Consider the following 12,461-nt stretch of genomic DNA (forward strand, 5'->3'; position numbering starts at 1 on the left):
ATTTTCATTTTGAATGTTTATATATTTGAATGGGAATTTTTAGTTTTTTCGGTTTTAGTTACTTTAGTACATCTATTTAAACTAAATAAAAATTTGTTTCCTTGACAACTAGCTGAAATAATGTTTTTGTATTATTTTAATTTTACTTAACTATAATAACCTACAGAAACAAGTGTGTACTGTTTATTTTTTAAATAGTATGTGAAATTGTTTGACATCAGGATTTGCCAAACTGGGTTTTGTGAAAGCTAATAATTGATTAAATCATAAAAATTAAATATTCAAATGAATAAATAATTTTAATGTAAAAAAAATCCAAATAAAACAAAAATTTACAAAAAATTATTTAAATCATAATATTTCAAATTACCGTACAAGAACCGTGCACATGCAAATGTGTCATTACATTGTTGAAAGTTGTTATCAAACTTGTTCAGCTTACAAAAAAAACAAAACAAACAAAAGAAAAACATTTGTGAATCCCTTTGTCTTAGTAAATAGCACATTAGTGTGTGTGTGTGTGTGTAGATCGAGCAGGTGAGTCAGCTGTCGGCTCTGGTTCAGGCTCAGGTGGAGTATCATCAGCAGGCTGCTGAGATCCTGCAGCAGCTCTCCAGCAAGATAGAAGACAGGTCAGACGCTCCAAACTCCCATCATGCACCTGGGTTCTTCACACGACACATACTTTACATCTACTGGGAGACACATTAATTCACATTAAAACAACACAGTAGTTTATCAGATTTACCAGAAACGCATGTCAATTACATGCCAATAAATATTGAAGTATTATTTTTAAGCTTTAAAATTAATATAAATAATTATTATTATAAATTATTACATGTGCTGTTGATTAAAATATGTGTGTGTGTGTGTGTGTTACAGGATAAAGGAGATGTCCAATAAACCCCGGAAGGAATACATCCCCAAACCCCGCATGGAGCTTCAACTGCCCAGTGAGAATTACAACGGAGGAATAAACTCTGCAAAATCACCTGCACGCTCACCAGGTACAAACACACACACACACACACACACACACATTTTTTTTTGACATACAGATGAATGTGACTAAAGCAGACAAACACGCACAAACAGATCAGTTCATCTTTTATCCCCAAAATCCAAAGAAAAAAGTACAAATAACCATAAAGTTTTAATAATCACTCAAAATCTATTAGAATACTTAAGTCTACATTACACTATAACAATTATTTTTCAAAGTTATGTTTTACAAGAAGATAGTGTTTCAGTTTTTCTACTTAAATTTTAAGTTTATTTCAATGTTACTTGCTTTTTCTTTGTAATTATTTGTGAAATGTACAACCAATTTCTGTGTGAAATTTTTTTTTAATGTACAACTATAATAATAACAACAACAACACATAATAACATTATTGTTAGAATAACTTTCAGAGCAATGTCCAGAACAGAAATCTGGAGTTGGATTCAAAATTCTTGTTTGATTTTGTTGTCCTATTAAAGTTAGAGATTTTTCCAGAAGGGATTTTGAATTTCTCTTCTCATCAGAAATCAGAAAATACTATCAACAGACAGAAAACATATACATTTTTAGCATGTTTTTTAGGAATAAAATGTTATATAATTCAGTGTGAATGAAATATGAACAAACCCCACAGTAAATACCTTCAGATTATAGAGAGGAATAAAAATCTAAGTTTTGGTGTGGTTAAGTGCTGCTGAAGTGGAGAAACAAACTCACAGCCTTTAAATATATGAATTTTCGCCACGTTTTTAGCAATAAAATGTTATATAATTCAGTGTGAATGAAATATGAACAAACCCCACAGTAAATACCTTCAGATTATAGAGAGGAATAAAACTCTAAGTTTTGGTGTGGTTAAGTTCTGCTGAAGTGGAGAAACAAACTCACAGCCTTTAAATATATGAATTTTCGCCACGTTTTTAGCAATAAAATGTTATATAATTCAGTGTGAATGAAATATGAACAAACCCCATGGTAAATACCTTCAGATTACAGAGAGGAATAAAACTCTAAGTTTTGGTGTGGTTAAGTGCTGCTGAAGTGGAGAAACAAACTCACAGCCTTTAAATATATTAATTTTCGCCACGTTTTTAGCAATAAAATGTTATATAATTCAGTTTGAATGAGATATGAACAAATCCCACAGTAAAATCCTTCAGATTATAGAGAGGAATAAAACTCTAAGTTTTGGTGTGGTTAAGTGCTGCTGAAGTGGAGAAACAAACTCACAGCCTTTAAATATATGAATTTTCGCCACGTTTTTAGGAATAAAATGTTATATAATTCAGTGTGAATGAAATATGAACAAACCCCATGGTAAATACCTTCAGATTACAGAGAGGAATAAAACTCTAAGTTTTGGTGTGGTTAAGTGCTGCTGAAGTGGAGAAACAAACTCACAGCCTTTAAATATATTAATTTTCGCCACGTTTTTAGCAATAAAATGTTATATAATTCAGTTTGAATGAGATATGAACAAATCCCACAGTAAAATCCTTCAGATTATAGAGAGGAATAAAACTCTAAGTTTTGGTGTGGTTAAGTGCTGCTGAAGTGGAGAAACAAACTCACAGCCTTTAAATATATGAATTTTCGCCACGTTTTTAGCAATAAAATGTTATATAATTCAGTGTGAATGAAATATGAACAAACCCCATGGTAAATACCTTCAGATTACAGAGAGGAATAAAACTCTAAGTTTTGGTGTGGTTAAGTGCTGCTGAAGTGGAGAAACAAACTCACAGCCTTTAAATATATTAATTTTCGCCACGTTTTTAGCAATAAAATGTTATATAATTCAGTTTGAATGAGATATGAACAAATCCCACAGTAAAATCCTTCAGATTATAGAGAGGAATAAAACTCTAAGTTTTGGTGTGGTTAAGTGCTGCTGAAGTGGAGAAACAAACTCACAGCCTTTAAATATATGAATTTTCGCCACGTTTTTAGCAATAAAATGTTATATAATTCAGTGTGAATGAAATATGAACAAACCCCATGGTAAATACCTTCAGATTACAGAGAGGAATAAAACTCTAAGTTTTGGTGTGGTTAAGTGCTGCTGAAGTGGAGAAACAAACTCACAGCCTTTAAATATATGAATTTTCGCCACATTTTTAGGAATAAAATGTTATATAATTCAGTTTGAATGAAATATGAACAAACCCCACAGTAAAATCCTTCAGATTATAGAGATGAATAAAACTTAAAAATTTGGTGTTTATAAGAGATAGTGAAGTGGAGAAAATACTTTTGAAGATATGTATTTTAATTGAAATCTATAGATTTAATAAACAGTTAGATGTGCATTTTGGATTTTTTTCTTTCTTTCCAGTCTGAAACAACACTTTCTGAAATGCCAAACAGCCCAAAATCTATAAAAATGACCAGTTTTTTACTATTCTGTATTTTGTTTAGCTTTTATTTGATTTTTATATTGAATTTGGTAGTGAAAATGTACATTCTGTAAAATGTTTTATTAAATGTAGTTTTCACTAACATATGGCCTAAAAAAAAAATTTGTTTGGTTCCGGTTTCCGACCGACCCTGTCAATTTATGTGCGACCCAAATTTATTTTATGAGACTGGGGAAGAACGGTCTTTCACACATCGTTAATTAAATTACAGTTTCCTTTAAATGCTGCTTTACACTTAAGTAATCCGTTAAAAACCATTAAGTATTGCATCAAAACCCTTTAACTGTCAATTCCTAAAGTGAGCTATAACTTAAGGTTTGGAAATCGTAACATTAAGAGAAACACGGGGGGGGGGGGGGGGGAGTCAACAATATATCGCGGAACAGAGAGGGCACTGACAACATGCTGACAGACAGGACATTAACATTACCAGCTTACTTTTAATATGAAACAAAGTCTCATTTGGTTATTTCACCTTTCAAATGTGGTCATTTTTTAAAGAAATGTAAACAATAAATACCGTTTTGTGGCTCTTGAATGTGTCGAACAGATCGCTGTAAGTTAGATCATCAGTTAAAACTAACTGATCGTCTCTTGCTTCTAGTTAATTTATAGCATCAAAATCAAATAAACCACATAAATGAGCATAACAAACAATGTTGTTTGACTACAAAAAGATGTCTGTACACTCCGTTTTTCAAGTTCAAATCCTCCATGTTAATCTACTATGAGATCGCCTGTCAAACTCCCGCGAAGGCTTTTTGTGTGTGTGTGTGTGTGTGCGTTTTGCGTGTCTATGGCAACAACAGACTTTAAACGGGAATTCAGAATCACTGTCGTAAAAGTACCGGTACACACATTTAAAATTAACGCGCGCGTGTGTGTGTGTGTGTGTGTAAAACTGCCACTGGAGAAAAAAAAAAAAAAAATCCCTACCGACCAATGACCTCAACTGACAACCAACCGGAACCAAACTTTTTTTTTTTTTAGGCCTAACTTTTGATTTTTTTTATATATTTCTTATATTTCTTGCTTTTGTTATGATATTAACTTAACATTGACCAGTGTTTTACTATTCTATATTTTGTTTGGCTTTTAATCGATTTCATTCTAAGTATTTTGATGTTGTCCTTCTGTAAATTTTTTTAGTTAATGAAAGTGTTTTCACTAACATAACTTTCGTTCTGTCGGTCACTCAGCTCCGTTAGATCAGCCGTGTTGTCGCGCACTGTATAACTTCGAGCCAGAGAACGAGGGTGAGCTTGGCTTCAAGGAAGGCGACATCATAACTTTGACCAATCAGATTGACGACAACTGGTACGAGGGCATGATCCACGGCCAATCAGGTTTTTTCCCCATCAACTATGTGGACATCCTGGTGCCTCTGCCTCACTAGGCTCCACCAAGCCCAGCTGTTGCCTAGCAACCCAACAGCCGCCTTTATCGTGCATCTGTGCTCCAGCTTCACGTCCTGCTCCTGTCGATCAGTGACTCTGAGGATTATAATGTTGAGGAAGATTATAGACATTATGGGGTCCCGTCTGAGTGGAGGAACAGTTCAAGTGCTCAGTGTGTATGAGTTTTTGCAATCCTGGACTCATTTATATTCTTTTTCTTGTGTTTCAGATTATTTATTTGTACTTTATTGATCTAAGGGAACTAGTGCTTCACTCTTCTGATAAACCTAATTTAATCCAGCTCTATCCCAGCATGCTTATAGGAAAGTTCTGGATTTCCAGATGTGTTTGATTGTGTCGCTTCTCTATCTTCGTCACACAGTTTAAATCTTTTTCTCTTGGCTAAGCAAACAACAAGATGCTGTTGTGACTGTTGTGATATATCTGACAATGGCATCTGAGTTTTTTTCTGACCACACTGACAGATATTTTTTCTCCCTTTTTTAAGCAAATCTAATTATTTAAATACATTTTTCACTAAACAAGACTTCATATTTTGAGACATTTTTTTTCTGGAAAGCCAGACGTAAATAGGGTAACACTTTACAATAAAATCATTAGTTAACTTTGGTTAAATAACATTAACTAACAATGAGCAATTTGTTACAACCTTTATTAACCTTTTTTAATAAAAATACTGTCCATTTTTATTTCATGTTAGTTCAGGTTCATTAAATAATATTAACAGATGCCACTTTGTATTTGTAATTGTTGAAATTAGATTACCTAAGATTAATAGGTGCTTAAGAATAATTGTTAATTTTTAGTTCTTGTGTTCAAAATGGAATATTGTAGTGTTACCCAAATAATACTAAGTGAGAAAATATTTTTTGCTGTGTGGTTGGGAAACTTTATCTTTGTTTGCTTGTTAAAGAACTACTTATTATTCAGAATTCCCAGTGAAATATCAAAATGCAATAAGCTTATTGAACATAGAGCACACACACATGGTTTGTTATTGGTCCAAATTGGTCAACCTGCCCTAAAACTCATTTATTCAAGATGGTTGAATAAATAAACTTAAGCTAAAAGATCAACTGATAAACCATATAGACTAGCGAATGACCAGCAGTGTGCAGCCATCATAAGGTAGTTAAACTGGGTTTTTCTTGAGCCTGATGGTAGATGTTTCTTAAAGCAGCATATAAAGTCTTATTTTTTTAAATAAGTGGTATTTCCACGAATGCCAAGATTGTGTTACCGGAGTGTGCTGGTTATTGTGTGTTTGCGTGTGAATGTTTCCACATAGAATATAATGCTAGTTACTACTGTAGTGTTAGCAGTTAGTCGTTAGTGCTGTGATGTTTGTAAGCACATGTGGTTTGAGAAAGACTATTTTTAACGTTAAAATGATGGATTGATTGCAGCTGAAGAACATATATAGTGTCTAAAAAGACTGAAGTGTAGCAGCGTTTGTTGTTTAAGTGGTTGATGGACAATGTTCTATAGCACAGCTCACGCTGTGTGTTGTTTGTTGCCTTCAACGCGCTCGGCCTTCGTTTGAAACCCGTGCCGTTTGTTGACCGCTGCTTGCGGCCATATCAGTGACTATGGAAGCTTGTTTTTTGCCACAGCATACAAAAATGAAAAAGATAATTGCAACTTTATCTCACAATTATGAGTTCTTGATCACAATTGCAAGTTTATATTTAGAAAATTATAAAGCATTTTTTGCCAGTTCTCATAACTGGAGGTTTGCATCTTGTAATTCCCTTTTCTCAGAATTCGAAGTTTAGGTCTATATTTTCCAATGCTGAATTTTTTTCTTTTTTTGAGTTTAAATCTCATTTTCTTTTTGTTTTTCCACAGAATAAAAAAAAAAGGTTATTGCAAAGTTTAAAAAATGATCTCACAGTTCTGACTTTTTAGCAAATTGTGACTTTTTTCTTGCAATTCTAAGTTTTTATATCACAATTTTTACATTTATATGCAATTCTGACTTATTTCTCGGAATTCCAAATTTATATCTCACAATTCTAACTTTTTCACACTTACGACTTCTTTCTTTGAATTCTGAGTTCATATCTCACAATTAATTTTTTTTTTGTTTTGCAATTCTGACCAATTCTGACCTTTTTCTAGGAATTCTGAGTTTATATATCACAATTGTGGCATTTTTCACAATTCTGACTTATTTTTCAGAATTCTGAGTTTATCACAATTCTGACTTTTTCCTTTAATAATTTTAATTTTATTTTAGTTTTTATAATTTGAATTTATATCTCACAAATAAAAATGTTTTTTTTTTCGCAATTCTGACTTTTTACTTGGAATTCTGAGTTTATCACAATTCTCAATATTTTTGCAATTCTGAATTTTTCTCAGAATTCTGAATTTATATCACACTTCTGAATTTTTTTTTCTTCCAAAATTCTGTTTACATCTTACAATTCTGTGTTTCTCTCTCTCACTCTGTTTTTCTGGCATGGAATATAAAAGGGGTTAATTGTGACATGTTATTTCTACAAGTTTTTCTCTCAGAATTGAAAACAAGTCAGAATTGTAAGATAAAACCATGTGTTTTTATTCCATGGTGGAATAATTCCATAATTGTTGATTTAGAAATGTAATGGAGAGTTTCTTGTTTTTATCATGAAATATTCAGGGCTAGTAGCTGATGAAACGCATCTGTTCTGGAGGACAGCAGTTTTCTTTATATGAGTGTGTGTTTTGTGCCATCTGTTCTCCGTCACGCGTTACTGAACCAGGTGTGACTCTACAACCTGTGCATCACATCCATTTCATCGTCATTGTGCTTTTGTTCTGAATAGCCATGAACGCGATCAATGTACCACCAGATGTTTTGTTTTGATTTCTGCTGTGTTGTATCTTCACCTGTGTCCTGATTGGCTGCGATTGTTTCACATCAAACATGCATCATGTCCATGGTCATGTTGCACCTGTTCACACCTGTGAAGAAGAACATCAAATCCATCTCATAGTTCACCCCCAAACCCCAATTAGATTAGACTTTTTTAAAAACAATTAATGCACAATCATTTTATGCACATCATCATTTTTTATGACATTTAAACATTTACAGTGATGGAAATATGATTGTTACTCTAATGCAAGCAAGTTATTGTCAGCTGTAAAGTATATTTGTAGAGTACAAATGAAATGTGTATAACTGATTATTTATTTGTTTAGCCAAACCACTTTGGAATTATATATAAAGAGAAAATATTTGCATGTTCATGGTTCTCTGATGACAGTTAGTGGTCAGCTAAATAAAATATTTCATATATTTTATTCAGTGTTTTGAGATTTTTATGACTGTTGATTAGTAATATTAGTAATTATAACTTATTTTATTGAAAAAAAATGTTTTTAGTGTTTTGTTTTTGTTTCAAAATATTTTTTTTAATTTAAAATTTGTATGATTTAATTGTTTTTTTGTACAATTTAGCATAAACCTTTTTAACTATAATGAAAATATTGTAATGTAATGGAAAAAAAAACAGACTTCATTTTCTGAATTTGATGTCACTTGTCTGTAATAATCTAAGCTGGGCGTTTCTTTGCAGGATTCACGAGGTTGAGACGCGCTGTCACTCTGAATCTTAAATCTTTCTCATGCATCTAATGATTAAATCAGTGTTATTATTGATAGTATTATCACAGATTTCCAGTCAGTCTCATCTGATATGGGCAATAACTTTGAAATCACTATATAATGTAAATGTGTGTTTGAATAGCAGTATAAACACTTGAATCATCGCTCCACGACACAAACCTGTAATGTGTGTGTGTGTGTGTGTGTGAGTGAATCCATGTGTGTTGTGCACGTGATGTTACAGAGATTCACTGTTATGATGTCGTATGTTTGTATTTATTTAGCTCTTTTCTAGTGCTGGACGACAAACCTGTACTGCTTGATGTGAGAATATAATGAGAATAAACACAATGTCACTGCAATGTCTTTTTATGTCACGGTTGCCTCATTACTATATAACATTATTATTATATACTTTTAAAAGGGTTTAAGTCTATTAGTAGATTCCAATGTGAAATTAAATGTATTAAAAACATTTAGAAATAATGCATATACTTTATATAAAGGTATATTGTGGTAGATATATCCAGCTCATTCTCAGTTACTTTAAATGTCTAAGAAGAAAAAATAAAAAGCATTTTACACAAAACAGGAAAAGTGCATTCTTTATCGGTGTTCAAACCAGTTTTTCTACTTTTCTCAAATGATTTAAATTCATAACATTTTGAATAAATGCACAGCTAAAAGATTATATATTCTTATATTAAATTATGTATATTTTTATTAAATACACATTTACACACTATACACACACACATCTTTATATAATATAATAATAATATAATATATTCTCCTGCGAATTTTTCAGTCATTTTATGTGAGATTCTGGATATTTAAACCAGTTTATCTACATTTCTAAGTGATTTTTTTAATTCATAAGATTTTCATATACATCCAGAAATAATCTGAGCATCTTCCACAAAATACTGCTGGATATCCTACAATAAAACCATCCGTTAAATCAAAAAAACCCCACAGCAAACGCAGAATATCAAAACCTGTAAAACTTTATTATAAAAAAAGCACCTCTACACTTTAGTGGATCAACGGTTAAAAGACGTGTACAAAAATAAAAAGCAATCTAAAGAAGCGAAACAGAAACCAGAACACTTGTGTTATTGCTGGAGTCGTTAAACATGTACAGAAAGAAAAAACCCCAAATAACCCTCCACCCGTCCCACATCAGAGATGCTGCATCACACACAAACACACTCTACTCATCATCATCATCTTCCTCGTCCTCATCTTCCTCTTCGTCATCATAATCATCATCATGGGCCTTTTTAGTCGAGCCAGTCGGTCGGCCCGGCCCCCTTTTCGTAGCTCCGCCCCCTGCGCGGTATGCTGCCACATCCTGCCAATCACAGAGCGTTCTGTCTCAAGCCACGCCCACATGATTAAATAAACATGACCGTGAAACATGATCCGCAGCTCACCTTCTCGTACTTCTCACGCAGTTTGACGGCCTTCTGCTCGAACGGCGCGCGCTCGGAGACGCTCTGCTTCGACCACATCTCGCCCAGCTTCTTGGCGATCTCACCGATGGACAGATTCGGGTTCTCGCTTCTCACCGTCGGACGGTGCTCCGAGCAGAAGACGAAGAACGCAGATCTGCGCAGAGGAGAACCCTTTAAATCACTAAGATCTGGAGCTATGCAGAATAACCATCATTTGAGTTCATTTTAACAACAACAATAATAATAATAAAGTACTATATAAAAAATATTGTATATTTTATAAGTTCATTCAATTTCCATTTCATCATTTTAATTCATACCTATTTTTTTTAAGTAAATTAAAAAATTCTATCCTTTTTTGTTTATGATATATAAGGAAATGTATAAGTCATTCATTTTTTATTTTATATATTTGTTTTATTTTATATCAATTTATTATTACATTTTATAATTTTATCTCCGTTTTTTTCGTCTTTTTACAAGAGATACTGGAAGGGTTTTTCTACTTGTCTATTTTTAATTCATAAATTTATTGATGTTACACAACAGGAATGTGATGTATATTCCTATTGATGTAACAAGATGTGTGAACTCTCTGTGTGTGTGTGTGTGTGTGTGTGTGTGTGAGAGAGACGTACGGCGGGCGTTTCGGGGCGTTCGGGTCTTTCTTCTTGCGGCCCGTCTTCCCGACTCCTTTGGGCGGCACGTAACTCTTCATCTCGTTATCGTAGCGAGTTTTATCCACTTTGGCCATGTCTTCAAACTTACTCTTCTCTGAAGCGCTCAGGGACTGAAGGGACAGAGGAGCAGCGGTTAGTGACATCATCATCATCATCCTCCTCGTCATCCTCAGTGTGACGCTCGCTCACCTTCCATCCCTCCGAGCACTTCTTGGAGAACTCAGAGAAGTTGATGGGAACGTCGGGACTCTTGCGTTTGTGCTCATCGCGATACGTCTGCACGAAGAAGGCGTACGCAGACGTCTTTCCCTTGGGTTTGTTCACGTCTCCTTTCACCATCCTGATCACCGGACAGAAAACACCACACACTCCATACTCACAAATACAGGAACACACTCATTAAGAATTTATTATTTCATGTATATATAGACACAAATATAACTAAATTATAAAAAAAAATCTATGTACAAATAACTATACAGAAAAATGTGTTACATTTAAATATGTATTTTTATGTTTAAATTTACATTTATGTATGTGTGTGTATATATATATTAGTGCTGTCAAACCATTGATCGCATTCAAAATAAAAGTGTTACATGTTTGTACTGTGTATATTATGTATATACAAATACAAACGCATTCATTAATGTATTTTGAATATATTTATATGTATATATTTTCTTATAAATATATACACATGCATGTGTATTTATATACATAATATAGATGTATGCACGCATATTAATTATGTAAACAAACTTTTATTTTGAAACGCGATTAATCGTTTGACAGCACTAGTGTGTGTGTGTATATATATATATATGAATACACATAAAATATTGCTTTTTAATATATATATATATATATATATATGTAAACAGATACATGAACGCATAAAAAATGTATATACAATTAAACATTTTATAAAGAAAAATATAAAACAATTATATATAAAATACATATTCGTATATTTGTGTATATGTAAATATAAAAAATACACACACGTTACTAGAAATTATAGTATATTTTAATATTTTGTATATATACTAAAACTTACACACATATACATTATATCTATATATATATATATACACACACATATAAATATATATATATAATTGTACTTAAGTATATATAGGCGTTTATGTGTGATTAAAATTGTCAATGATGTTTTGTTACTTATTTGATCTATTATAGCATGCTTTGTTTTCAAATACTATGTACATAAAATAAGTCACCTTGCGAAATAACTGTATTAGATCCATAGACTGTATCTGATATCTGCCATTAAATGCGACGCAATGTAATGTTTAATTACTAAAACACGCAGATTTACGGCCTTGAACACTGAATGTAGAATTGAGGGGTGGGGAGCCGAAAATGCATCGAAATGCATGAATTAAAATGTTTTCTCTTTCTTTTCTGATTTTTAAGCACTTCTGTTGCAGTCGGTCGCTGAACAAAGATTCCTCCATTTTTCCTTCCCGCCTAATTCCCTCCCTCCCCCATCTCTCCATGTAAACACATTATTTCGCACAGACACGACAAATTAACAAAATGCACGCGCGTGTTCGAATCACCAAGCGCGTATTTTTAATGATTTAAATGGTGATTTCTGAAATCTAGCAAACCTGCTCTTTATTCTCCGCACAGCTGAGCGCGTCTCCCTCCGTGCTGCTGCGTCTACCACGTGATCGCTCGAGCTGCTGTGCGTGCGTGACGACGCGCGTGGGACTGAAGGCAGCATGGACCCGACGGCTGATTGGCTCCGCTCGCGATCGGGGACGTCCAATCAGCGAGCCCCCACAGAGGAATCCGCAGAGTTGATTGGCGGACTGAAACCGTCGGTGTGGTTCAAATGGATGCAAACTAAAAAAAATGTGTA

The 12,461-nt window shown here is 33.3% G+C and overlaps 2 protein-coding genes across 2 annotated transcripts in view; one reads left to right on the forward strand and one right to left on the reverse strand.

Moving 5' to 3' along the window:
• The window catches only part of LOC132118570 (endophilin-A1-like), a 14,284-nt gene extending 9,037 nt beyond the window's left edge, over positions 1-5,247 (forward strand). The window contains exons 7-9 of the mRNA XM_059528511.1: positions 529-632; positions 886-1,010; positions 4,623-5,247. Of these exons, the coding sequence (XP_059384494.1) occupies positions 529-632; positions 886-1,010; positions 4,623-4,819 (426 nt within the window). The 3' untranslated portion in view covers positions 4,820-5,247. The remainder of the gene's footprint in view (positions 1-528; positions 633-885; positions 1,011-4,622) is intronic.
• Positions 5,248-9,425: 4,178 nt separating this feature from the next.
• On the reverse strand, positions 9,426-12,365 carry LOC132118571 (high mobility group protein B2-like). The gene is made up of 5 exons (XM_059528512.1): positions 12,208-12,365; positions 10,763-10,913; positions 10,532-10,683; positions 9,873-10,047; positions 9,426-9,790 (listed from the first exon to the last, which is right to left on the reverse strand). The coding sequence occupies exons 1-5, from the start codon at positions 12,321-12,323 to the stop codon at positions 9,650-9,652; spliced, it is 735 nt and encodes a 244-aa protein (XP_059384495.1). The 5' UTR covers positions 12,324-12,365; the 3' UTR covers positions 9,426-9,649.
• Between the last annotated feature and the right edge of the window lie 96 nt (positions 12,366-12,461).

This window comes from Carassius carassius, chromosome 37 (assembly GCF_963082965.1).
Source record: "Carassius carassius chromosome 37, fCarCar2.1, whole genome shotgun sequence".
NCBI lineage: Eukaryota > Metazoa > Chordata > Actinopteri > Cypriniformes > Cyprinidae > Carassius > Carassius carassius.

What these genes read in the sequence shown, in the direction of transcription:
- LOC132118571 (XM_059528512.1), bottom strand. Translation starts at nt 12,323, where the DNA reads ATGCTGCCTTCAGTCCCACGCGCGTCGTCACGCACGCACAGCAGCTCG. An exon ending in AGTGCTCGGAGGGATGGAAG is followed by an intron (nt 10,684 to 10,762) that starts GTGAGCGAGCGT and finishes CTGTCCCTTCAG; the next exon opens with TCCCTGAGCGCTTCAGAGAA. An exon ending in AACGCCCCGAAACGCCCGCC is followed by an intron (nt 10,048 to 10,531) that starts GTACGTCTCTCT and finishes TCCTCTGCGCAG; the next exon opens with ATCTGCGTTCTTCGTCTTCT.